The 25,924-nt window shown below is 43.0% G+C and overlaps 1 protein-coding gene across 5 annotated transcripts in view; it reads right to left on the reverse strand.

The window, feature by feature from the left end:
* Positions 1 to 19,931, reverse strand: part of POMK (protein O-mannose kinase) — a 29,232-nt gene extending 9,301 nt beyond the window's left edge. Inside the window, exons 1-5 of one of the 5 annotated variants that reach the window (XM_023551065.2) lie at positions 19,525 to 19,652; positions 9,155 to 9,245; positions 7,924 to 8,023; positions 4,012 to 4,081; positions 2,620 to 2,922 (exon numbers count right to left, since the gene is read on the reverse strand). In XM_023551065.2, the coding sequence (XP_023406833.1) occupies positions 2,620 to 2,901 (282 nt within the window). In that variant the 5' untranslated portion in view covers positions 2,902 to 2,922; positions 4,012 to 4,081; positions 7,924 to 8,023; positions 9,155 to 9,245; positions 19,525 to 19,652. Of the gene's footprint in view, positions 1 to 2,619; positions 2,923 to 4,011; positions 4,082 to 7,923; positions 8,024 to 8,066; positions 8,252 to 9,154; positions 9,246 to 10,186; positions 10,209 to 19,524; positions 19,653 to 19,810 lie in introns of those variants that run through there. The other 4 variants (XM_064272765.1, XM_023551064.2, XM_010592415.3 and 1 more) reach the window with 4 other exon arrangements.
* Positions 19,932 to 25,924: the final 5,993 nt, after the last annotated feature.

Raw genomic sequence — 25,924 nt, forward strand, 5'->3', positions numbered from 1 at the left:
GGACTGAACGCGGATGTGCGAGAAAGAGAGAAGTCAAGGATACCAGCCTCAGCGGCCTGAGCAACTGGACTGACAGAGCTGCCATTCATTGAGATAGGGAAGGGAGCAGGAAGAGCGGACCCTGTGGGGGAAGATCTGGACAAGCTAACTTTGAGAAGCCTTGCAGATATCTAAGTGGAGATGTGGGATAGGCAGTTGGATAGAAAGCTCTGGTGTTCAGTGGAGAGGTTTCGGCTACAGATAAAGCCATGAGGTTGGACAAGGTCACCTGGGGCAAGCACAGGTGGAAAAGAAATGTTCAAGATTTAGAGAGATGAGGAGGCACATCCAGCAAAGGAGGCTGAGAAGCAGACACTGTTACATTAGTGCATCTTTTAAATATACAATTTATATAGCATCTGCCCTCCAGAGAGCTGTCACCATTGATATAGATTTGTAACATCCTTCTAAAGGTTATATAAAGTAGAGGGCTACAAAGTAATATAAAAGAATCAAATCCATTCTTCTGACAGGATCCAACCCAAATTTTAGCGATTTTAATGTCCTATAGTTCAATTTTAAAGAAAAAAACACCCAACTGCGAACAAAACGTGGTCTATACACACAAAGGAATACTACTCAGCCGTAAGAGAAATGAACTCCTGATGCCTCAGTGTGGACGAGCCTTGAAAACATCCTGCTGAGGGACATCGGTCAGTCACAAAAGGACAAATACCATATGATCCCACTTACATGACCAAAAATTATTAATAGTTACCGGAGGTGGAAGGGGGGAGGAAATGGGACATTTTTGCTTAGAGGGCACGCTGTTTACATTACAGGTGGTGAAATGACTTGGAAAAGGATAGTGAGAACAACTGCAGGACTTAAAGAGTGTAATCAATTTCATTGAATAGTACATGTAGAAATCGTTGAGAGATGGCATACATTTTGTTGTATATATTTTTACCACAATAATAAAAAAGTAAAAAAAAAAAAAAACACTCAACCGTAAAAACTCTAGTCCTGAACAGCCATTGGCGATTATCTCGGGCCGGGAACACGGAAACAGACTGTGTTGGAAGCACAAGCAGTGGCACATTGGCCACGCTGCCTTCTGCTCACCCAGATCAAAGTGAGCTGCGACCTAAATCATGCCGTGGTTCTCCACATGGTGTGGCTGGACCTTCTGCCTTGGGAAGAACAGATGCCACCGTGATCTTCTTGCTCATTTGTACCACCGTCCCAGATCTATGTTTTAGAAAATGGGCAGCCACCTGAGACGTGGGTACGACTGCCCTCGAGATGGTTAGGGGAGTTATGTATCTGGCTTTTTCCATGTAATCTCAGGTTTAAAAATCTAAAGGGATGAATCCCCATCTGTTATCCCTAGGGAAGAGGGTTGGGGATGGAGAGAGCAAGAGAGAGGGCCAGGAACTTTTACTGTGTACCAAATATTTTGGTACCTCCTACTGAATATTTGAATTGTACACACGGCTTTTATAGTTAAAAGACAGGAAGGAAAGAAGCAATAGGTCATTCTGCCTTTCACAAACCAATCTGCACAGTTTTGGTTGGCAATGTTGCATGTTACTCCAGGCAAAGGACACAATGGCCCTGGCAATCTCAAACACAAACCAAAAATACATGGTTTGGGAGAGACGGGAGAGGGAGTGTGTTTATATACTAAGGAAACCAACAAAGTGAGACCAATATTTTATTTTATATAAGGATTCAACTAAGGAGCCTTTGTCTTACACCCCCTAAGATGTACCCTATGGTGCTGGGCTAGAGGCTGAGGACACACCTTCCATGCCCCTGCAGAACTTACGTTTATGAGACAAACAAACAAGATGAGTATAGAAAGGCAGGTCACGAGGGGTGAGGTTTAGATCAGGATCAGGGGAAGCCTCTTAGAAAAGTGATACTGAGCTGACCCCTGAATGATGAGGAGTTGTCATCAAGAGTGAGGTCATGAGAAGGCAAGGGTCAATCCCTGAGCTGGTAGGTTTATTGAGCTGGTGGTGGGAAGATGAGAAGATTCCCTTCTGGTGGCTGAAGTTTTCTGAATAACTTAGGAACTGAGGTCATTAACTAAGACTGGAGCAGGGGGCACTGTGTGGGATGTTTGCGGCAATATCTGTCTCAGAGGAGGGGAAAGAGCACTCAGTAAGGGAATCAAGTAGCACTGCCAGGCTGTCCTGAGTGCACACCTGAGGTTTGTGGTCATGAACTGTGTGGTGGTGGGGTTTTTCTCTGGCCACCTTTAGTTGCTTTTTTCACCTCTCATTCTAAGTTTTTTTTTTTTTTTTTTATGTTGCTCCATGGGGTTCCTAACTATACTTAATGGCTGCAGAACATTCCGTCAAGTGGTTGGGCCATAATTTGATTAAATATTCCTCCATAATTACTCTTCCTAGTTTTCTGTTGCTATAAATCACAAAGCAAAGTACTCCTTTATGTCTTTAGCTTGTTTCCTTCCTCTGGATTATTTTATCAGGATAAATTCCCCGGTGTGAGATTATTGGACTAGAGGGTAGAAATACTTTTATGGCTCTTAAGACACAACGAGACAGCTCGCTTTCCCCAAGGGCCACCCTACGTGCGTGCTGATGGTGATGTAGAACAAAGCAGACTCACTCTCTTCACGGCGCCTTCCCCAACGCGTTTTAACTGCCTCACTTCTGTTCTCAGCTCCTCACAGGACAGCCATGGTGAGCAGTTTTTCATCTGTCCGATTCTGAAGGAACCAAAGGGGCAGTGGCTGGGGTCCACGGTGGAACGTAGGCGGGAAATAAAGAATTGATCCAGGCAGAGGTAGAGGAGTGCGTTCATGAGCGCCATCCCGAGCAGCAGCACCACTGCCGGCGGGACTTCTCTGTGGGTGGCGCCCTTTTTACTCTCCTGGGGTTTCTCTTCCATGTTGGTATCTTCTACAATTTCCTAAAACAGAAAAGTGAAACAAGAAGGCATATGTTAAAAAAACAAACAAAACAGTTGCCGTCAAGCCAATTCCAGCTCATGGAGACCCCATGTGTGTCAGAGTAGAACTGTACTCCAGAGTTTTCAGGGGCTGATTTTTGGAAGTAGACTGCCTTGCTTCCTAGTCCATCTTAGTCTGGAAGTCTCACTGAAACCTATTCAGCATCACAACAACCCACAAGCCTGTGCTGACAGATGGGTGGTGGCTGCACACAAGGTACACCGGCCAGGGACAGAACTCAGGTCTCCCACATGGAAGGCGAGAATTCTACCACTGAACTCAAAAGCTACTCAAGGTCTTTAACAAGCAAAGGCTACTTTTCACTGGTGTGAAAGATGGATTTGGGGTGGAAGAGACTGAGGCTGGGAGACCGGTTAGGAGGCCCTGGCAATAAGCCAGGATAAGAGCTGATGAATACGTGAGCTGGAACAATGGTGGTGAGACTGGAGAGAAGATGATTCAAAAGTGATGCTCCGAATACTTAACCACTGAAAAGGCACAGACACTTGCCGATCCAAAAGCACTCTGGCTCTAGTGCTGGAGCCGGTCCTGGAGGCCACCGCAGAGCCAGGCATTACTGGCTTAGCTGTTGAGTGGTGCAGGGGTCAGGACGGTGGGAGGCATGGGGAGGAGCCTGGACTGCAGGTGTTTGTCACTCAGGGTGCTTGGCCAAGGCTACTTACGAACTAGAACGGAAGTGTATCAATACCGTGATGGCGGATATGGCCACACCAGTTGGATGCATGGTCTAGTAATGTCTTGTTGTTGTTGCTATTGTGGGTTGCTGAGTCAATTTTCGACTCATAGCTACCCCATGTGACAGAGAAGAACTGTCCCACTGAGTTTTGTAGGCTGTAACATTTAGGGGAGCAGGCTGCCAGGTCTTTCTCCCACAGAGCTGCTGGGTTGTTTTGAACCGCCAACCTTTTATTTAGTAGCCGAGCACTTAACTGTTGCGCCACCAGGGCTCCTGAATAATGTCTAGTAATGACAGAGCTGCCACTGTGCTCGTGTGTCAGGGAGACCTGTGATGTCAGGGGCTGGCTCACCTTCAGGAGTGTCTTCCTTCTCCCAGCTCAGGTCTCCATTCAGACTAACCAGTCAGTGTTTGAAAGCATTCTGCCACAAAGTACCGAAAAAAAAAAAGGTTTTGTTAAATAAAAATTACAACTCTGCAAACAGACAGACCTCAATAATCCAAATGGTCCCCTTCCCCAGGGCCCTCCTAAATGCCTGGATGGCCCTTGTGCTCTTGAAGCCTCAGGGTCGTCTTACATAACCTGGCCTCCATGCTGAAGCCCTGTCAGCTCATCTGGTCTCAGATGCCCACCTCTCACCAGCCTCTTGTTGGTCCCAATCTGCTCCCTCTCCCTGGACTGCTACCTTCTGGCCATTCACTTATTCAATGTGTGTTAAGTAGCTACTCTGTGGCCAGCCCTGCAATGGGAATACATTAGTGAAAAAAACAGATGAGGTTCTTATTCTCTGGGAACTTAGTAGGAAATCTAGTGCAGAAGACAAAATAAACAGATAATAAAAAGTTTATCATTATATAATCATGATGAGAGTTCAAGGATAGAGACTAGCAGGATAGGGAACTAACTGGATGAGGCAGTCACACAAGACCTCTCTGAAACTGTGACATACCGCTGAGACTGAAGCATGAGAAGCAGCCAGCCAGGAGAGAAACCAAGAGAAGACAACTATTTCATACCTTCTCCCTGTTCATCGAGCTGGGATAACAGACGGCGATAAAGCCAGCTCCAAGGTTAACAGGAAACAGTATTTCTCCTAAGGATCTGCTGAGGCTATGAAGTGTCATGACAACCCCCTTCTTTGAATGATGGCTGCTTCCTTTGCTCTCTAAAACCACAGACTATCAGAAATTTCGCTGTTTGAAATGCTATCAGTAAGAATAAAATACCCTCCTCTTGTCTGGAGGATCTAAGACACAGAGAAGCAGCCTTGATTTCCAAACCAGGTGCGGAACTTCAGATAAAGGGTTTCTGGAGAGAATACTGCACATCTACCTTAACCTTGTAGTTTCCAGGGAAACAGGACCCTTGGGGGATGGTCTACTTTGTAGCCCAAATGGGTAATGGCTCCTTTACACGCAGCTCTGAGCCTATCCAAATATGGCTTCATTTCAATTTTGCCTAAACCCACCCTTCCCCAAAATTCTATAATAACTCTATCTTTTTCTTTGATTGAGACATCCCTGAGTTCCACTGGTGTGTGGACTCCCTCTTTGCAGAGGCCTTAGGCTGACTGGGCGAGGACACCCTCTTTCTTCAAACTTCTATTACCTGCTTCTCTACCCTTACTCTTAGCCAATGATGTTCTTTCTTATTTTGTTGGGGGAAAAAAAAAATAGTAGAAGCACTCAAAAGAATTTCCACAAGCTCCCAACACTACCTCCCAGTTTCCTGCACACTCCACCTTCTCTCCTGTTTCTATGGACCAAGTGGCTGAGCTCTCAGCCCAGGCCAGCCCTGTGCCTGTGTGCTAGGCCCTTCCCTTCATGCCCACTCAAAACTGCTCCCGATATCCTCTCCTCTGCCCCTGAATCAGGAATCTTCCTTCTCTACTAAACCATTGCAAGTATGCCATCATCTCTCCCATTATTTTACCCTACTTTTCCAATTCTAGGACCCAATTTCTCTCTTCCCTTTTCAGCAAAATTCCTTTAAAAAGTATCTATACTCATAATCTCCATTTCTTTCCTCCCATTCTCTTGAACTCACTGCTACTCTACCAAAAACTCATTATCAAGGTCACCACCAGTGACCTCCACATCACTAACTAGTCAATTTGCAATCTTGGTTTTACTTGACCTGCCAGCAATATTAAGGAGCCCTGGTGGTGCAATGGTTAAGAGTTCAGCTTTTAAGTGAAAGATTAGTGGCTCGAACCTGCCCAGTGGCTCCGCAGGAGAAATACCTGGCCATCTGCCCCCATAAAGATTAGAGCCTAGGAAGCCCTATGAGGCAGTTCTATTCTGTCACATAGGGTTGCTATGAAAATCAACCCAATAGCACACACAACGACATCAGCAGCACCTGGCATGGTGAATCACTCCTTCCCTCCTCCTTTACTTGGTTTCCAGGATACCGCACTCTCTGGCAGCTCCTTCTCAGACTCCTTGGTTGGGTCCTTCACATCTCTCTGACTCTAAATGCTGACGTGCACCAGGGTTCAGACCTTGGCCCTCTTCTCTTTTGAACTACACTAGCTCTCACCCAGTGTCATGGCTACATTCCCATATGCTGCTGGTTCCCAAATGTATATATTCAATCCAGGCCTCTTCTCAGAACTCAGCACCTGCCTCCTTGGCACCTCTATCTGGATGTCTGACAGACAACTCAAAATTAATATTTCCTCTCAACAATAAACAATCCAATCAAAAAATGGGCACAATAAAATATTATTTAAAAATAATGGGAAAAGGAATTGACCAGACATTTCTTCAAAGAAGATACATAAATTGCCAACAAGCACATGAAAGGATGCTCAACATCATTAGTTACTGTTGTTGTGGTGTGCCATCGATGCTGATCCTGACTCATAGTGACCCTACATGACAGGGTAGAACTGCCCCATATGGTTTCCTAGGCTGTCATCTTTAAGGAAGCAGATTGCCAGGTCTTTTCTCCCCTCAGAGCAGCTGGTGGATTCGAACTGCTAACCTTTCAGTCAGCAGCCGAGCACTTTACCATTACACCACCAGGGAAATGAAAATCAAAACCACAATGAGATACCACTTCACATCCACAAAGATGGCTATAAAATTAAAAGACAAAAACAAAATAATAAATAATAACAAGTGCTGATGAGGACGTAGAAAAATAGGACCCCTCACTTATCGCTGATGGGAATGTAAAATGGTACTGCTGCTCTGGAAAATCCAGGTTAAACACAGAATTACTATATATATAATTCAGAAATTCCACTTCTAGGTACACATCCCAGAGGATTGAAGATACATGTCCACAAAAAATCTTGTACAGAAATGTTCATAGCAGCATTGTTCATAATAGCTAAATAGGGGAAATAAATATCCATCAACAGATGAACGGTTAAACAAAACATGGCGTAGCTACACGATGGAATATTACTTAGCCATAAAAGGAATGTAGCTCTGACACATGCCACAACATAGATGAATCTTGAAAACATTATGCTAAATGAAAGAAGCCAGACACAAAAGGCCACGTGTTGTATGATCCCATTCACGTGAAACATCCAGAACAGGCAAATCCTTAGAAATAGAAAGTGGATCAGTGGTTGCCTAGGGCTGAGGAGAGGGCAGATTGGGGGTGACTGTTGATGCATATGGGGTTTCTTTTTGTGGGGATGAAAATGTTCTGGAATCAGAGAGTGATGGCTGCATGACCTTGTGAATATATTAAAAACCACTGAATTCTACTCTTTAAAATGGTGAATTTTACAGGTATATGACTTATATTTCAATTTTAAAAATATAACAAAAATATTTCCTAAAGCTGGCAAAATTGTCATGAAAGGAGAGACTGGAAGGGCTGACTCATTAGGGGGAGAGCAAGTGGGAGTATGGAGTAAGATGTATGTAAACTTATATGTGACAGACTGACTTGATTTGTAAACGTTCACTTGAAGCTCAATAAAAGTTAAAAAATATATATATATATATTTCCTAAGCTCAAGTTCTTATCTTTCTGCCAAAATCTGCTCTCTTCAATGTTCTCAATCTCAGTCAATTTCAACTCTATCCTGGTCACTAAAGCCAATGAGGCTGCTGGGAACAGGCCAACGCAGCCGTATTGCTTTCTTAAATGAGAAAACTTTAGTTTTTCTTCATTAATAAAAGAAAATGCTACTTTGCTTATCCCTGCTGTCATTAACAGGGCTGGGTAAACCCTGGTCCAAGTGAACTGCTTCAGCTTCACTCAACATCCTTTATTTTCTTAAACTGACCGTCATACCCGTCCACATTCAGGATGGCTGGTGGCTCACCCGGCCCATACAGATTCCAGGCCCATATCTTTCTCTCCCATTCCCTCCTGTCATCTTCAGGAACTTCAGCTGAAACAATGACAAAGGCTATTACCCCTCAGACTTCTCTCACCTGGGCCCAACTTTTAAATAAGACCAAATCTGTTGCTGTCAAGTCGATTTCAACTCATAGCGAGCCTATAGGACAGAGCAGAACTACCCCACAGGGTTTCCAAGAAGTGGCTGGTGGACTCGAACTGCTGACCTTTTGATTGGCAGCCATAGCTTTTAACCACTGCACCACCAGGGGTCCCTAGTCTTAGAAAAAAAAAAAAAAAGGTGCTCTTAAAATAACGGATACAATAATCACCGTCTCTCCTTCACGCTACTGAAAGTGAACAAGTACATCTCAACTTACGCCTTAGGTCAGGCATTGGCAACCATTTTCTGTAAAGGGCCAGACAGTAAATGTATAGGCTCTGTGGGTCAAGAGTCTAACTGAGTTATAACTGAGTCAGTGTGACTGGTGGTGTGCTGAGCAGCAGTGCAAAGTGATGAGGCTGCCACATACCATCCTTGCTGTTATCCAATTCTGTCATGGTGGTGTGAAAGCAGCCCCGGAAGATACATAAACAAATGAGTGAGCTGTGTCCCGATAACACTTTCTTTATGGCCACCAAGATTTGAATTTCATATAATTTCCACATGTCACAAAAATATTACATTTTTTTTGACTCTTTTTTCCAACATTTAAAAAAGTAAAAAGCATTCTCAGCTCACAGGCCACATAAAAATGGGTAGTAGGCTGTAGCTGGCCTGAGAGCTGCAGTTTGTTGAGCCCTGCCTTATAAAAAAAAAAAAAAAGAGCCTCAATCCAGATGGTGTCAAGTCGATTTCAACTCATGGCAACCCCAGGTGTGTCAGAGTAAACTGTGCCTCATAGGGTTTTCAATGGCTGATTTTTCCGGAAGAAGACCACTAGATCTTTCTTTCAAAGTACCTATGGGTTAATGCGAACCTCCAACCTTTTGGGTAGCAGCTAAGCATGTCTGGACCACCCAGGGAGTCCTAATCACCCAACAACAACAAAAAAACCCAAACCCATTGCCTTCCAGTCGATTCTGACTCATAGTGACCCTATAGGAAAAGACTTCTCAAATCTGTTCACTCCTCTCCTTCCTTGCTGCCGCCACCCCGGTCTAGGTCACCATCATCTCTCACCTGGGCTCTCGCAACAGTTTCCTAAGTGGTCTCCACTTCTTTCTCTTTTCCAATCCATTCTCTACACAGCAAACAGGGACTCTTTTCTTTCCTGAAAAATTTCAAGCACAGGGGAAAACAGAGAGTAAGATAATGAACACCCATTCAGCTTTGTCAAATAACATTGTATCATTTGTTTCGGGTCTTCTTAAAACATAGAAACATGACATAGATAGTTGAAGCCCCTCTATATCCCACCCAGTCCTATTCCGCTCCCTCCCAAGAAGTAACCCCTATCCTCAAATTGGCATATGGCAGCAGTTTCCAAACAGTGGTTCCTGGACCGGAAGCATAAGCACCACCTGGGAACTTGTAAGAAATGGAAATTCTTGAGCCCCCACCCCAGACCAATGGAATCAGAAGCTCGGGGGTGGGGCCCAGCAATCTGTGTTTTAACAATCCTCCAGGTAATTTGGATGCACACTACAGTTTAAGAATCACTGGTGTATATGATTCCCATACATGCTTTTTATTTTTACCATATGAGTATGTGCCCACAAAAAAACACCCCAAAAACATAATGTATGATTTAAACTTTTTATAAGTGTTATACAGTATATGTGTCCTTTCGCAGCTTGCTTTTTTAAAAGCACAACATTATGTTTTTGAGATTTATCTGTGTAGATACATTAGACTCTTAAGTTCATTTATTTTCCAATGCTTCACTATTCTGGAAGTCTCTCTGTAGTACGGATGGAGTCCCTAGGTGGTTCAGTTAATGCTCTTGGCTGCTAACAGAAGGGCTGGAGGTTCAAGTCTACCCAGAGTTGCTTCAAAAGAAAAGCCTGGCAATCTGCTTCTGAAAAATCAACCAATGAAAACCCTGTGGAGCAAAGTTCTACAGTGACACACATGGGGTGGTCATGAATTGGAGTCGACTTGATGGCAACTGGGATAGACAGGCTGATCCTTTTAAAGCACAAATCTAATCATCTCTTGCCTAAAAGCATTCGGCAGCTCCCTATACCCTCAGGATAAAGTCCAAACACTTACAAGGCCGCTGACTCCTCCGGGTGCTCCATGCTCAAGCTGCCTAGGCAGTCCTAAGTCTGATGACATCCTTTTTGAGAGGCCCAGGCCCCAGCATATGTGGGTTCCTTCCTCCCCTGGCTGTCAGCTCAGAAGGACCCACTGCTGTTTTGTTTACCACTGTATCGTCAGTGCCTGGCATACAGCAGGTACCCAGTGAAAAGGCACTGACTGCTTCATCATTCAAACTCCTCCACCTTCCAGGTCTCAACCTCGTCTACTCTTTTCTCTGTCTCCTGTGTTCCCACTCCCAGTGAATCTGCTCCTTATCTCTTCGTGGTACATGCCCTGTGATCCTTTTATCCACCTCCTTCTCCAATCTGAGCCCACCACCCCAACCCCACGGTTGTATCTTTCCACCGCACATCAACCGTCCTTCCTCCTGAACGCCTACTCATTCTTCTGTTCCTATAAGGATGGATTCAGGTTTTTATGGGACCTGAAGCTTATACAGAAACCCTGGTGGTGTAGTGGTTAAGAGTTCAGCTGCTAACCAAAAGGTTGGTAGTTCGAATCCACGAGGCACTCCTTGGAAACCCTGTGGGGCAGTTCTACTCTGTCCTTTATGGTCACTATGAGCCGCAATCGGCTTGACAGCAGCAGATCTGGTTTGGGTTTGAAGCTTATACAGGAGTCTCTGGATACTATAAGGTTAAGCACTGGGCTATTAATTTTGGAATCCACCCAGAGATGTCTCAGAAGAAAGGCCTGGCAATTTACTCCCCAAAAGCCACCTATTGAAAACCCCATGAAGCACAGCTCTACACTGAAGCACACGGAGTCGAATGAGTCAGAACTGACTCAACAGCAACTGGTTTGATTTTTTTGGTTTTGAAGGGTAAACTTTTTGGGGGGGAGGGGCTCTTAAAAAATTTACAATTATGAATAAAAAATTATTAGTGCCCCCCACCCATGGCTTTGGAAAGGATGTGTGTAAGTGAAGGGTCTAGAAGCTTCATTATAAATCCACACCTGCTTGCCATTCTCCAGCCCCGTGTAGCTTCCCCTGTCCACTTTCTTCATTTCCACTCAAACGCTACCAACCATCAAGTACAAAAGTCTCCTTAGGGCTCTAGAAACTTCTACTTTCTAATCTGTAGTGTTCAATGCATCAAACCTATTATTGAGATGGTCTCTAAACTCCGGTGGAATAAAGTCAAGGTCATAATTTGGCTCTTGTGGACCAGAGAGACCAGATGAGTTGTAGGATGACATCATACATGAAGAAAGCAAAAGGTCATTAAAAAAGACAGAAAAAAATAAAAAGACCAAAAGGGATGTCAGAAGAGACTCTGAAACTTGCTCTTTAACATAGAGTAGCTAAAGCAAAAGGAAGAAATGAAGAAGTAAAAGTGCTGAACAGTAGATTTCAAAAGGTGGCCTGAGAACAAAAAGTAAAGTATAATAAAGAAATGTGCAAAGACCTGGAGCTAGATAAAAGAATTTAAAAAAATAAATAAACCTTAAAAATCATGTGGGACTCTATCAAGAGAAATAACCTACAAGAGATTGAAGTACCAGAACAGGGAGGGATATCAGAAAATAGAGAGAGAATTGTTGAAGATTTGTTGGCAGAAAACTTCCCTGATATTGTGAAAGACGAGAAAATACCTATCCAAGGTGCTCATCGAACCCCACATAAGGTAGATTTTAAAAGCAAGTCACCAAGATACGTTACAATCAAACTTGCCAAAACCAAAGATAAAGAGAGAATTTTAAGAGCAGCTAGGGATAAACAAAAAGTCACCTACAAAGGAGAATCAACAAGAATAAGCTCAGACTACTTGGCAGAAACCATGCAGGCAAGAAGACAATGGGATGACTTCCATAAAGCACCGAAGGAGAAAAAATTGCCAGCCAAGAATCACATATCCAGCAAAACTGTCTCTCAAATATGAAGGTGAAATGAGGACATTTCCAGATAAACAGAAGTTTAGGGAATTCATAAAAACCAAACCAAAACTACAAGAAATACTAAAGGGTGTTCTTTGGTTAGAAAAACAATAATATCAGGTATCGATCAAGACTGGAACACTGGACAGAGCAATCAGGTGTCAACCCAGACAGGGAAATCACAAAAATAAGTCAAGATAAAAAAACACTCAAAACAGGGAAACAGCAATGCTATTATGTAAAAGAAGACAACGTTAAAACAATAAAAAGGGAATAAGAAATGTAGCCATAGGTCTTTCATATGAAGAGGAAGACAAGACGATATAAAGAGATAAAAGTTAGGTTTATAGTTAGAACAATAGGGGTAAATATTACAGTAATCAAAGGAGACAAACTATCCTACGCATCATAATAAAATACAAGAAAAAAATAGAGACTCAGCCGAAACAAAATCAACAACGAATAAGAGAAAAAGACAATATGTAAACTACTCAGCCCAAAAAATTAAGTGGGAAAAAGAAACTGTCAACAACACACAAAAAAAGACATCAACGTGACAGCACTGAATTCATACCTACCCATAACTACCTTGAATGTAAATGGACTAAATGCACCAATAAAGAGACAGAGAGTGGCAGAATCGATAAAAAAACACGATACGTCTATACACTGCCTACAAGAGACACACCTTAGACTTAGAGACACAAACTAAAACTCAAAGGATGGGAAAAAATATACCAAACAAACAACAATCAAAAAAGAGCAGGAGTGGCAATATTAATTTCTGACAAAACAGACTTTGAAGTTGAATCCACCAAAAAGGATAAGGAAGGATGCTATACAATGATTAAAGGGACAATATACAGGAGGATATAACCATATTAAATATTTATGTGCCCAATGACAGGGCTGCAAGACACATAAAACAAACTCTAACAGCATTGAAAAGTAAGATAGGCAGCTCCACAATTATAGTAGGAGACTTCAACAGACCACTTTCGGTAAAGGACGAGACATCCAGAAATAAGCTCAATAAAGACACAGAAGACCTAAATGCCACAATTAACCAACTATACCTCATAGACATATACAGAACACTCCACCCAACAGCAGCCAAGTATACTTTCTTTTCTAGCGCACATGGAACATTCTCTAGAATAGGCCACATATTAGGTCATAAAGCAAGCCTTAGCAGAATCCAAAACACTAAAATATTACAAAGCATCTTCTCTGACCATAAGGCCATAAAAGTAGAAATCAATAACAGAAAAAGCAGGGAAAAGAAATCAAACACTTGGAAACTGAACAATATTCTGCTCAAAAAAGACTGGGCTGGAAGACATTAAGGATGGAATAAAGAAATTCATAGAATTCAATGAGAATGAAAACACTTCCTATCAGAACCTTTGGGACACAGCGAAAGCAGTGCTCAGAGGTAAATTTATAGCAAAAAGTGCACACACAGAAAAAGAAGAAAGGGCCAAAATCAAAGAATTATCCCTACAACTTGAACAAATAGAAAGAGAGCAACAAAAGAAACCCTCAGGCACCACAACCCATTGAGAAGGAACGAAATAATAAAAATTAGAGCAAAATTAAATGAAATAGAAAAACAACTGAAAGAATTAACAAGGCTAAAAGCTGGTTTTTGGAAAAAATTAACAAAATTGATAAACCATTGGCCAAACCAACAAAAGGAAAACAGGAGAGGAAGCAAATAACCTGAATAAGAAATGAGATGGGCGATATCACAACAGACCCAACTGAAATTAAAAGAATCATATCAGATTACTAAGAAAAACTGTACTCTAACAAATCTGAAAATCTAGAAGAAATGGATGAATTTCTAGAAACACGCTGCCTACCTAAACTAACACAAACAGAGGTAGAACAACTAAATAGACCTATAACAAAAGAAGAGATTGAAAAGGTAAAAAAAATTCCCTTGCCCGGATGGCTTCACTGCAGAGTTCTACAAAACTTTCAGAGCAGAGTTAACAACACTACTATTAAAGGTATTTCAGAGCATAGAAAAGGATGGAATACTCCCAAACTCATTCTACGAAGCCAGCATATCCCGGATACCAAAATCAGATAAAGATACCACAAAAAAAGAAAATTACAGACCTGTTTCCCTCATGAACTTAGATGCAAGAATCCTCAACAAAATTCTAGCCAACAGAATTCAACAACATATCAAAAAAAAAAAAAAAAAAAAATCACCATGACCAAGTGGGATTCATACCAGGTATGCAGGGATGGTTCAACATTAGAAAAACAATTAATGTAATCCATCACATAAATAAAAGACAAGAATCACATGATTTTATCAATTGGTGCAGAAAGGCATGCGACAAAGTTCAACAACCATTCATGATAAAAATGCTCAGCAAATTAGGCATAGAAGGAAAATTCCTCAATATAATAAAGGGCATTTATACACAGCCAATAGCCAACATCATCCTAAATGGAGAGAGTCTGAAAGCATTCCCTTTGAGATCTGGAACCAGACAAGGATGCCCTTTATCACCACTCTTACTCAACATTGTGCTGGAGGTCTTAGCTAGAGCAATTAGGCTAGATAAATACAGAGCATCCAGATTGGCAAAGAAGAAGTAAAAGTATCTCTATTTGCAGATGACATGATCTTATACACAGAAAACCCTAAAGAATACTCAAGAAAACTACTGAAACTAATAGAAGAGTTCAGCAGAGCATCAGGATACAAGATAAACATACAAAAATCAGTTGATTCCTCTACACCAACAAAAAGAACATTCAAGAGAAAATCACCAAATCAATAGCATTTATAGTAGCCCCCAAGAAGATAAAATACTTAGGAATAAATCTTACCGGAGACGTAAAAGACCTATACGGAGAAAACTACAAGACACTACTGGAAGAAACCTATATAAGTGACCTACATATGTGGAAAAATATACCTTGCTCATGGATAGGAAGACTTAACATTGTAAAAATGTCTATTCTACCAAAGGTAACCTATAGATACAACGCAAATTCCAATCCAAATTCCAAACAACATTTTTTAAAGAGATGGAGAAACATCACCAACTTCATATGGAAGGGAAAGAGGCCCCTGATAGGTAAAGCATTACTGAAAGAGAAGAACAAAGTGGGAGGCCTCACTCTACCTGATTTTAGAACCTATTATACTGCCACAGTAGTCAAAACAGCCTGGTACTGGTACAGCAATGGATACAAAGACCACTAGAAAAGAACTGAGAATCCAGACATAAATCCATCCACGTATGAGCAGTTGATATTTGACTAAGGCCCAAAGTCAGTTAAATGGGGAAAAGACAGTCTTTTTAACAAATGGTGCTAGCATGACTGGATATCCATCGGCAAAAAAATGAAACAAGACCCATACCTCACACCATGTACAAAAACTCAAAATGGATCAAAGACCTAAATATAAAATCTAAAATGATAAAAATCACAGAAGAAAAAATAGGGACAACGTTAGGAGCCCTAATACATGGCATAAACAGTACATAAAACATTACCAACAATGCAGAAGAGAAACTAGATAAGTGGGAGCTCCTAAAAATCAAACACCTGTGCTCATCCAAAGACTTCACCAAAAGAGTAAAAAGATAACCTACAGACTGGGAAAAAGTTTATTAGCTATGATGTTTCCAATCAGCACCTGATCTCTAAAATTTACATGATATTGCAAAAACTCAACTACGATAAAGACAACCCAATTAAAAAATGGGCAAAAGATATGAACAGGCACTTCACTAAAGAAGACATTCAGGTAGCCAACAGATACATGAGGAAATGCTCATGATCATTAGCCATTAGAGAAATGGAAATCAAAACTGCAATGAGATTCCATCTCACTCCAGCAAGGCTGGCATTAATCCAAAAAACACAAAATAATAAATGTTGGAGAGGCTGTGGAGAGACTGGAACACTCATACACTGTTGGTGGGAATATGAAATGGTACAACCACTTTGGAAATCAATCTGGTGCTTCCTTAAAAAGCTAGAAGTAGAACGACCATAAGATCCAGCAATCCCACTCCTTGGAATATATCCTAGAGAAATAAGAGCCTTTACATGAACAGATATATGCACACCCATGTTCACTGCAGCACTGTTTACAACAGCAAAAAGATGGAAGCAACCAAGGTGCCCATCAACGGATGAATGGATAAATTACGGTATATTCACACAGTGGAATACTACGCATCGATGAAGAGCAATGATGAAACTGTGAATCATTTCATAACATGGAGGAATCTGGAAGGCATGCTGAGTGAAATTAAGTCAGCTGCAAAAGAACAAATATTGTATAAGACCACTATTATAAGATCTCAAGAAATAGTTTAAACAGAGAAGAAAATATTCTTTGATGCTTATGAGAGGGCCCAGGGAAGGAGGGAGGGAGGGAGAGGGATTTTCACTAATTAGATAGTAGATAAGAATTATTTTAGGTGAAGGGAAAGACAACACACAATACAGGAGAGGTTAGCACAGCTGAACTAAACCAAAAGCAAAGAAGTTTCCTGAATAAACTGAATGCTTCGAAGGCCAGCGTAGCAGGGGCGGGGGTCTGGGGACCATGGTAGTTGTTCAAACAGAACAAGGGTATACTGCATGGTTTCAAATCAAGAAAGGTGTGTGTCAGGGTTGTATCCTTTCACCATACCTATTCAATCTATATGCTGAGCAAATAATCGGAGAAGCTGGACTATATGAAGAAGAATGAGGCATTAGGTTTGGAGGAAGACTCATTAAGCCACAATATGCACATGACCCAAATTTGTGTGCTGAAAGTAAAGAGGACTTGAAGCACTGATGAAGATCAAAGACTAGAGGCTACAGTCTGGATTACACCTCAACATAAAGGAAACAAAAATCCTCACAACTGGACCAATAAGCAACATCATAATAAACAAAAAAAATACTGAAGTTGTAAAGGATTTCATTTTACTTTGATCTACGATCAATGTCCGTGGAAGCGGCAGTCAAGGAATCAAGAACGTTTTGCATTGGGCAAATCTACTGCAAAAGACGTCTTTAAAGTATTAAAAAGCAAAGATATCACCTTGAGGACTAAGGTGCACCTGACCCAAGCCATGGTATTTTCGATGACCTCATATGCAAACGAAAGCTGGGTGATGAATAAGGAAGACCGAAGAATTGACGCCTTTGAATTGTGCTGTTGACGAAGACTATTGACTATACCATGGACTGCCAGAACAATGAACAAATGCCTTGGAAGAAGTACAGCCAGAATGCCCTTTGGAAGCGAGGATGGTGAGACTTCATCTCACATACTTTGATGTGTTATCAGGAGGGATCAGTCCCTGGAGAAGGACATCACGTTTGGTAAAGTAGAAAGTCAGCGAAAAAGAGGAAGACCCTCAACGAGATGGACTGACACAGTGGCTGCAACAATGGGCTCAAATATAGCAATGATTGTGAGGATGGTGAAGGATCAGGCAGTGTTGCGTTCTGTTGTACACAGAATTGCTATGAATCAGAACTGATTAAACCACACCTAACGATCTGTGGTGGACCTTTGTCATTACCCAAACCCGCTGCCATCGAGTTGATTCCAACTCACAATGATCCTATAGGACAGAGCAGAACTATCCCATAGGGTTTCCAAGGAGCACCTGGTGGATTTGAACTGCCAACTTTTGGTTAGCAGCCTGAGCTGATAATAACTGTGCCACCAGGGCTCCCATCATTACCCAGCATTATCCTCTAATACGCGTCTTGTTGACTCCGTATTTTATAGTCTTCAGTGGTTTTTCAAGTCTCTTTCTTCCCAAGTCCTCACATCCGCTTCTGAATCTTCTCTCAGCAAAACACTCATCCAAGAACTCAACTGACTTTTACACAGTACTTATTTCATACCAATTCTGTGAGGTACATATAGTTATTATATCCATTATACAGATAAAAGGACTGAGTTGGAGCTGAAGGGACTTATCCAAGATCACTCAATTCCACACAGAAGAACCAAGTTTTCTGGACTCCAGCTCACATTCTTCCTCTAAACCTACAATGCCCAGGTTTTGGACAGAATTGAACATGGTTTGGTCACTGTAAGAAAATGACACTAAGACTGCCATTTCTTAAGCAAGGCTTTGGCTCACCTTACCACCTGATATTTTTGTTTGTTTTCACTTTCTAAACCATATTTCTGGAGTAGGCTGCTCAGAACTTAGGATAAGGCTGTGTGACTGAAGGGCCTTTTTTGGACATAAATAAGCAAAAAGCAACTGCAAGTTACTGGTCATGACAAACACCCTGAAAGTGAAATAATAATGATTGCACGGCTGGTTGGGCAGGACAAACTGAAGCACAGTTTCAACACAAAGGATTTCTGGCACTGATAGAACGATATGGGTAAGGGGTGGGGGTTGGGAAACTATTCTACAGTCACAATTAAAAAGAAACAATGGAATGAAATTTTTTTTTTTTTTTTTACCAATTTACAGACTATACAAGTAGAGAAGAAATGCATTAGCGCCACCCAATAATATTTGGAGTAGAACCCCATCTTGCCAATAAAGTTCAGGGTACCTTAAAATAATTATTCTGGACCCTTACTTAGCCTTAGGGGCTCTACGGTGAGGGTAAAGATGAAGACAAACAAGGTCACTAAATAAAACTGCTGTTGTCAGTTGCCTAGAGGCTGCAGTCCGCTGGACTCAGGGCAACCCCATGCACAACAGAATGAAACAGATGGGTGTGATCCACTGGGTTTTCACTGGCTGATTTTGAGAAGCACATCACCAGGCCTTCCTTCCTGCTCTGCCTTAGTCTGGAAGCTCCGCTGAAACCTGTTCAGCATCAGGGCAACATGCAAGCTTCTCACTGAGCCTCCAATACCTCAAATAAAACGGCTACATCCCCCTTTAAAAAAAAAAAAAAAAAAAAGTCGGTATATGATCCCACTTAACACAGAGCACCGCACCTGCAGGTGGGTGGCTAACAGTGGTTAACACGAATGAACGCGCGCACAGTCAAGGTCCGGGGACAAGGAGCGGACCGCAGCCCGGCGCGGAGGCGCCCGCCATGCAGTGCCCATCTCGGCAGCAGGGCTGGGCGTGAGCTGGGGGCTGGCCGAGCGGGCCGTTCGCCGTCCGCCCAGCTGCGGCCTCTGGGTTAGGCTCCGGCCGGCGGGCCGAAGACCCACCCGGCGGGAGCTGGCCCAGGGCCCGGTCGGCCTCCGGGCGCTGCCACCAGCCCGGGTCCGGGATTGGGGGTCGCGCGGCCAGGCCAGCTGCAGGCCTCGCAGAGGCCGCGGGCTACGCCCCGCGCCGCCGGCCAGGCGCCCCTCGCTGGCGGTCGTGCCCAGCGCCGTGGTCCGGGCCGGACACCTCACCCTCCGACCCGCCGCCTCCCCCGCCCGCCGCGCCTACCTGCCGCCCCCTGGGGCCGCGAACACCGCCTTCTAGGCCGGCGCGGCCGGAAACGAGCCGCCGGGAGGGCGAGCGCACGAGGCTGCCCCCTGGTGTCCGCCTCCCGCCGCGCACCTGGAGGCTTGACGTTAAAACGCGGAGGCAGGCTTTGAGTGCCTCCCGGATTCACCGGCTGGGTGCATTGGCTCAGTTTCCTATTGGGGCTGCTGCTTCCTGACCACGTAAGGACGATTGTGTGTCGGCCTATCACTGTTTTAGTTCGAACGCGCAGCCTAGTGGTGCGTACCGTGCAGAAGAGCTCTAAGATCCACCCTCTGCAAAAAACCTCCCAGTCTTTGCAAAGCAGTGTTTTCTGAAGAGTGGTCCCCAGACCAGCAGCATCGGCATTGCCAAGGAACTGGTTAAAAATGCCAATCATCACCCCCATGCCAGAGTCGCCGAAACTCGGGAGGGGCGGGGCAGGGCAGCAAGCTGCGTGTTAAGGAGGCCTCCTCGTGATGCTGAAGCAGCAGAAGTTCGAGAACCACTGGTGCGAGGGGAACTGAGGCGCTTAACCCACAAAGCAGAAAGCTGAGCTTTGCACATTCAGGGGCGCAGCAGGCAAGAACTTGACCAAGATTCAGAGCAGCGGTAGGTCTGGAAAAGGGGAAGGAGGCAATCTGAGTGAGGGGTCAAAGACCTCAACACATCATGCCTGATTCAAGCGTTTGTGCCTACTGGAAAAAGGAGGAAAAGGCTGCGAAATTGGAAGTCAGGCGAAGGATTAGATAACTTAAAAAAAAAAAAAAAAAAAAGAATAAGTGTTCTCTTACGCGGATGCATTTTCTACTTTGGAATCTTTTCTGAGTTTCTAAATTTAGAATCTCTCTTCTGAGAGAGTAACATGCACTGGCCGTCCAAACAATGAAAATTAAAATAACTAGAATTTCCTGCCAGATTGGCAAATAGTAAAAAGAACGGTAATATCTGTTGTTGATAAACACAGTCTGGAAGTTTCCCCAAACCAATATATGGGTGTAAATTGGTATAAAAAACTAAACCAAACCGAAAGGTCAGCAGTTCGAATCTACCCGCCATTCCTTGGAAATGGGGGCAATTCTTCTCTGTATATATATCATATTGAGTCCCTGGGTGGCATAAAATGGTTAAGCTTTCGACTATTAGCTGGAAAGGTTAGCAGTTTGAACCCACCGTAAGCGCCTCAGAAGACAGGCCTGGCGACCTACTTCTGAAAGGTGACTTCCTGGAAAATGCTAGGAGTGAATTCTGAAACATAATGACCCTATATAAGTGTATATACGGAGCTCTGGTGGTACAGTGGCTAGGAGCTATGGCTGATAACCAAAAGGTCAGCGGTTCGAATCCACTAGCCATTCCTTGGAAACCTTATGGGGGCAATTCTACTCTCTCTCTATCATGTTTCTAAGTCCATAAATCTTTAGGGAAGCGAACAGCCGCATCTTTCTCCCATAGAATGGCTGGTTGGTTCTAACCACCAACCTTTCGGTCACCAGCCGATAACCTATACCACTTTCTCCTGCATATTCAGGACCCTGTTGTTGAGAGCCATAGAGTCGATTTGTGACTCACAGCGACCCCATGTGACGAAGTAGAACTGTCCCATAGGGTTTCCTAGGCTATAATCTTTAAGGGAGATAATCATTGCCAGATCTTTCTCCCAGGCGGAGCCTCAGGGTAGGTTCAAACCGACAACCTTTCTGTTAGGAGCCTAGTGCTTAGCAAATCCTATTTCTAGGAATTTATCCTGTGGAAACAGCTGAACACATGTGTAAACATGTATATACAAGAGATCTCCCTAAAGTGTTGTTGATAAAGAATTTTTATAGTAGAGAAAAAAATCTGAATGTTTATACCTGTTGCCATGGAGTCGGTTCCGACCCATGGCGCCCCCGCGCGTTCCAGAATAGAACTGCGTTCCAACCGCTGAACCTCTGATTAGTAGCCAAGAACAAATCATTTGTGCCGCCCGGGGACCTAAATGTTTAACTATAGAGATTTCTTAAAATAAATTATGTTACATCCGTGCAGCCATTAAAAACGAGCTGTAGTTCTATATATATTGACATGAAAGAATAGTCATAACATATGGTTAAAAGTGGGGAAGCAATCCCATTTTTGTAAAATTATGTATTTATAGTTATGTAAGTGTATATGTGGAAACCCTGGTGGCATAGTGGTTAAGAGCTACGGCTGCTAGCCAAGAGGTCGGCAGTTCAAATCCACCAGGCGCTCCTTGGAAACTCTGTTGGGCAGTTCTACTCTGTCCCATAGGGTTGCTATGAGTCCGAATCGACTGGAGGGCAGTGGGTTTTGGGTTTAAGTGTATATGTGGAGCCCTGATGGTGCAGTGGTTAGGAGCTATGGCGAGCCACGGCTGATAACCAAAAGGTCAGCAGTTTGAATCCACCCACCATTCCTTGGAAATGGGGCAGTTCTTCTCTGTATATATATCCTGTTGAGTCCCTGGGTGGTACAAATGGTTAGGCTTCGACTATTAGCTGGAAAAGTTAGCAGTTTAAATCCACCATAAGCACCTCAGAAGACAGGCCTGGTGATATACTTCTGAAAGGTGACATCCTTGAAAACCTTATGAAGTAATTCTCCTTTGCTCACACAGGTTGCCATGAGTTGGAATTGACTCGACGGCAACTAACAACAATATGTATATATATATCATGTAGTATTCATTTCATTTGCATTTGAAATGCAAAATGTGCATTTGCATGTGAAAATGTCTGTAAAAATTTATAACAAATATTTACAGTGGTTATCTCCAACAAATAGAAATGTGGGAGACTTAAATTTCCCTCTTTTTTTGCTTATATTTCTCAATGTTTACGTAATTAACATGTATTACTCCATGTGTGTGTGTGTGTGTGTGTGTATATATGTATATATATATATATATATATGAAAAATGAGCCCAGTAGCAGTATGTGACATGTCTTAGAGGGAAACTGTTTAGGAGAATGGCGAAGTAAGCCTATTAACTAATTTAAAGAAGAAAGAAAATGGATGAGTAGAAAGGGACATATATGAGAACCTTAGAAAGGAAAGATAACCATGAGTTGAAAACTGACAAGATATAGGAAACTGAGGAAAGAAACAGCAAAAATAAGTGCAATCAATTCTGCTGGAACACTTATTTTGAAAATGAAAACTTGTCTTAATGTGATTGATATATTTGGTAACAATTTCAGTGTAATGGGAATCTCCCATTTGTTTATGTACAATTTCATTCCAGAGGAACGTTACGTGAATGCAGGAAAACGCACCCAGCTGAGCCACACTGCACAGGAATACTGAAAACGCACACACTCACACCCCAACACCTACTAGCGACCTCAGGTTATTGTGTGTGCTGTGAGCCACACCCATTCATGTCTACTGTTAGGACTTTCTGTTAGATTTCAGATAACCATCCTTTCACCATGTCACAGTAACTCACAGGCTGCAACTCTTCAAACGTTCAACTTCACAAGCAAGCTTCAGGTCTCTTTCAGGGGAAAGGGCCAGATAGACACTGTAGTATTACTGAAGTTCTTAACCATTTGACATGTGTAAAACTATGCTGCCATTTTTATTAGGTTCCTATCTTTTTTTTTTTAACTTAAGTTTTTGAGTGCTGTGCCCATTTATACCGTAGCCCTGTAGTTTTCGTTGCACGGTTTCGCCTACCATGGTAAGTTTTAGGAATACATTTATCATGTTATAGCAGAACTGACTAGACAAGGATTTCAGGGGGAAGAATGGTTACACCACTAACAGTGCAGACAGAGTAGGTACATAATTGTCTAGTTTATTAAAAAAAAAATTAGGGCCGCCATAATAAAGCACCACGGAATGGGTGGCTTTAAAGAACAGAGATTTATTTTCTCACAGTTCTGGAAGCTAGCAGGCTGAGTGTAGGGTGTTGGCAGGACTATGTGCCCCTGCTTGTGCTCACTCTGTCTTTTTTTCTCTCCCTATTGGCTCTGGGAGAAGACGCTTCCTTATCTTCTGAACTCTAATACAAAATCTCACCTTCTGAATCATCTAAATGAGATGTAGGTGAGACTCTGGGTGTGTTCTATCGTGGGGCTAAATTTCATCTGTGGATCTGTGAAACCTAGAATACAAGTCATCTGCTTCCAAATGGTGGGACAGGCATAGAGTAGACACTCCCATTCCAAAAGGGAGAAACTGGAGGGAAAGAAAAGGTCATGGTACTAAGCAAGTTCAAAATCCAGCAGGGCAATTTCACTAGCTTTCAAGTTTTGAAAATAATCCTCTGTCCTCTAGGTCTACCTGGACATTGGCCTTGCCACTTCAGCTTTGGGTAGCGCCCCTTTCTCCTGGCCCATCAGAACAGTGACCCCACCCCCTGGAACTGAGGTGGTTGCCTCACTCTTGGAAACTTAAGTGGTGGACCCACTCTTTGAAACCAAGAAGGTGGCAGCCCTGCCCCCTCACCTCTGCTTGTGTGGGTAGTCCTGCTTCCGGTCCCAGGATTGTCCTTTCCATTTTTTGGAGGATAACAGACATTTGCAGCCAAGTTGCTCCACAGTCCCATTTCCTACCTGTAGAATTCTAGGAATTGGACAGCTTTCCTTCATTTTGTCCCATCTCTGTCCCCTTCAGTCTAAACTGGGAGCATTTCTGCTCATGGTTGTTCAGCCACACGCTTGGTATCCTCTTCAGAGCATGCTTTCTTACTTTTTACAACAGAATTTTCCAAATCTTCAAGTTGCACAGTTCATTTCTCGATGTAACTCTTTTCTCCTGCATTTTAGTATAAGCAGCAAGGAGCAACCACACTACACCTTCAAGATTTTGCTTAGAAATCTCCTCCACCAAATAGCCAGGTTAATCACTTAAAAGTTCTACTTTTCACAAAACATTTGAACATAATTCTGCCAGGTTCTTTGCCTCTTTATAGCAAGGATCATCTTTCCTCCAGTGTCCAGTAACATGCTCATCATTTCTCTCTTTAAAGCCTCACCAGAAATATATTAATGTTCATGTTTCTAGCAACAGTCTGCTCGTAATGATAGAAGTTTTCCCACAGCTTGCCTCAATTCTTTAAGCCCTCATAAGAACTGCCCCTGAGGTACATAATTCTACCGACAAGTCTCTTCAAGGCAAGCTAGGCTCTTACCATCAAGTGCCTCAAAACTTCTCCAATCTCTACCCATTACCCAATTCCAAGCCACTTCCACATTGTTGGTTTTTGTTGCAGCAGCCCCTCCACTCTCTGGTACCAAATTCTGTCTTAGTTTCCTAGGACTGCCATAACAAAATACTACAAAGTGGGTGGCTTTAAAGACTGGACAGTAATTTTCTCACAGTTCTGGAGGCTAGAAGTCCAAATTCCGGACATCAGTTAGGCTATTCTCTCTCTCTCTGCTTTAGAAAGACCCTTCCTTTTCTCTTTGAGCTCTGGCAGTGCCAGGTATTTCTTGGTGTTCCTTGGTTTGTAGACAGAGCCTCACATGCTGTCTTCTCCCTAAATGTGACTCTTTTTCCATGTTGGTCCTCTTTAAAAGATGCCACTCAGCATCTGGGGTCTTAAACGCTAGCAAGCAGCCATCTAAGATGCATCAAATTGGTCTCAACCCACCTGGATCAAAGGAGAATGAAGAACACCAAGGACACAAGGCGATTACGAGCCCAAGAGACACAAAGGGCCACGTGAACCAGCGACTACATCAGCCTGAGATCAGAAGAACTACATGGTGCCTGGCTACAACCGATAACTGCCGTGACAGGGAACACAACAGAGAACCCCTGAGGGAGCAGGAGAGCAGTGGGATGCAGACCCCAAATTCTCATAAGACCAGACTTAATGGTCTGACTGAGACTGGAAGGACCCCGATGGTCATGGCCCCCAGACCTTCTGTTGGCCCAGGACACAAACCATTCCTGAACCCAACTCTTCAGACATGGATTAGACTGGACAATGGGTTGGAGAGGGATGCTGGTGAGGAGTGAGCTTCCTGGACCAGGTGGACACTTGAGACTGTGTTGGCATCTCCTGCCTGGAGGGGAGATGAGAGGGTAGAGGGGGTTAGAAGCTGGTGAAAAGGACATGAAAAAAGAGAGTGGAGGGAGAGAGCAGGCTGTCTCATTAGGGGGAGAGTAATTGGGAGTGTGTAGCAAGGTGTGTATGGGTTTTTGTGTGAGAGATTACTTGGTTTGTAAACTTTCACTTAAAGCACAATAAAAATTAAAAAAAAAAGATGCCACTCAGATGGGATTATGATTAGCATCCACCCTACTCTGGTCTGAGTTAATTTAACTGATAACATCAGTAAAGAAAAACCCAATTTCTCCAACCAAGGTCACATTCATGGTGCAGGTGTTAGGACTTCACTTTATCTGTTGGGGGGACACAATTCAA

The sequence above is a fragment of the Loxodonta africana genome, chromosome 19 (genome assembly GCF_030014295.1).
Source record: "Loxodonta africana isolate mLoxAfr1 chromosome 19, mLoxAfr1.hap2, whole genome shotgun sequence".
In the NCBI taxonomy this organism is placed as follows: Eukaryota; Metazoa; Chordata; class Mammalia; order Proboscidea; family Elephantidae; genus Loxodonta; species Loxodonta africana.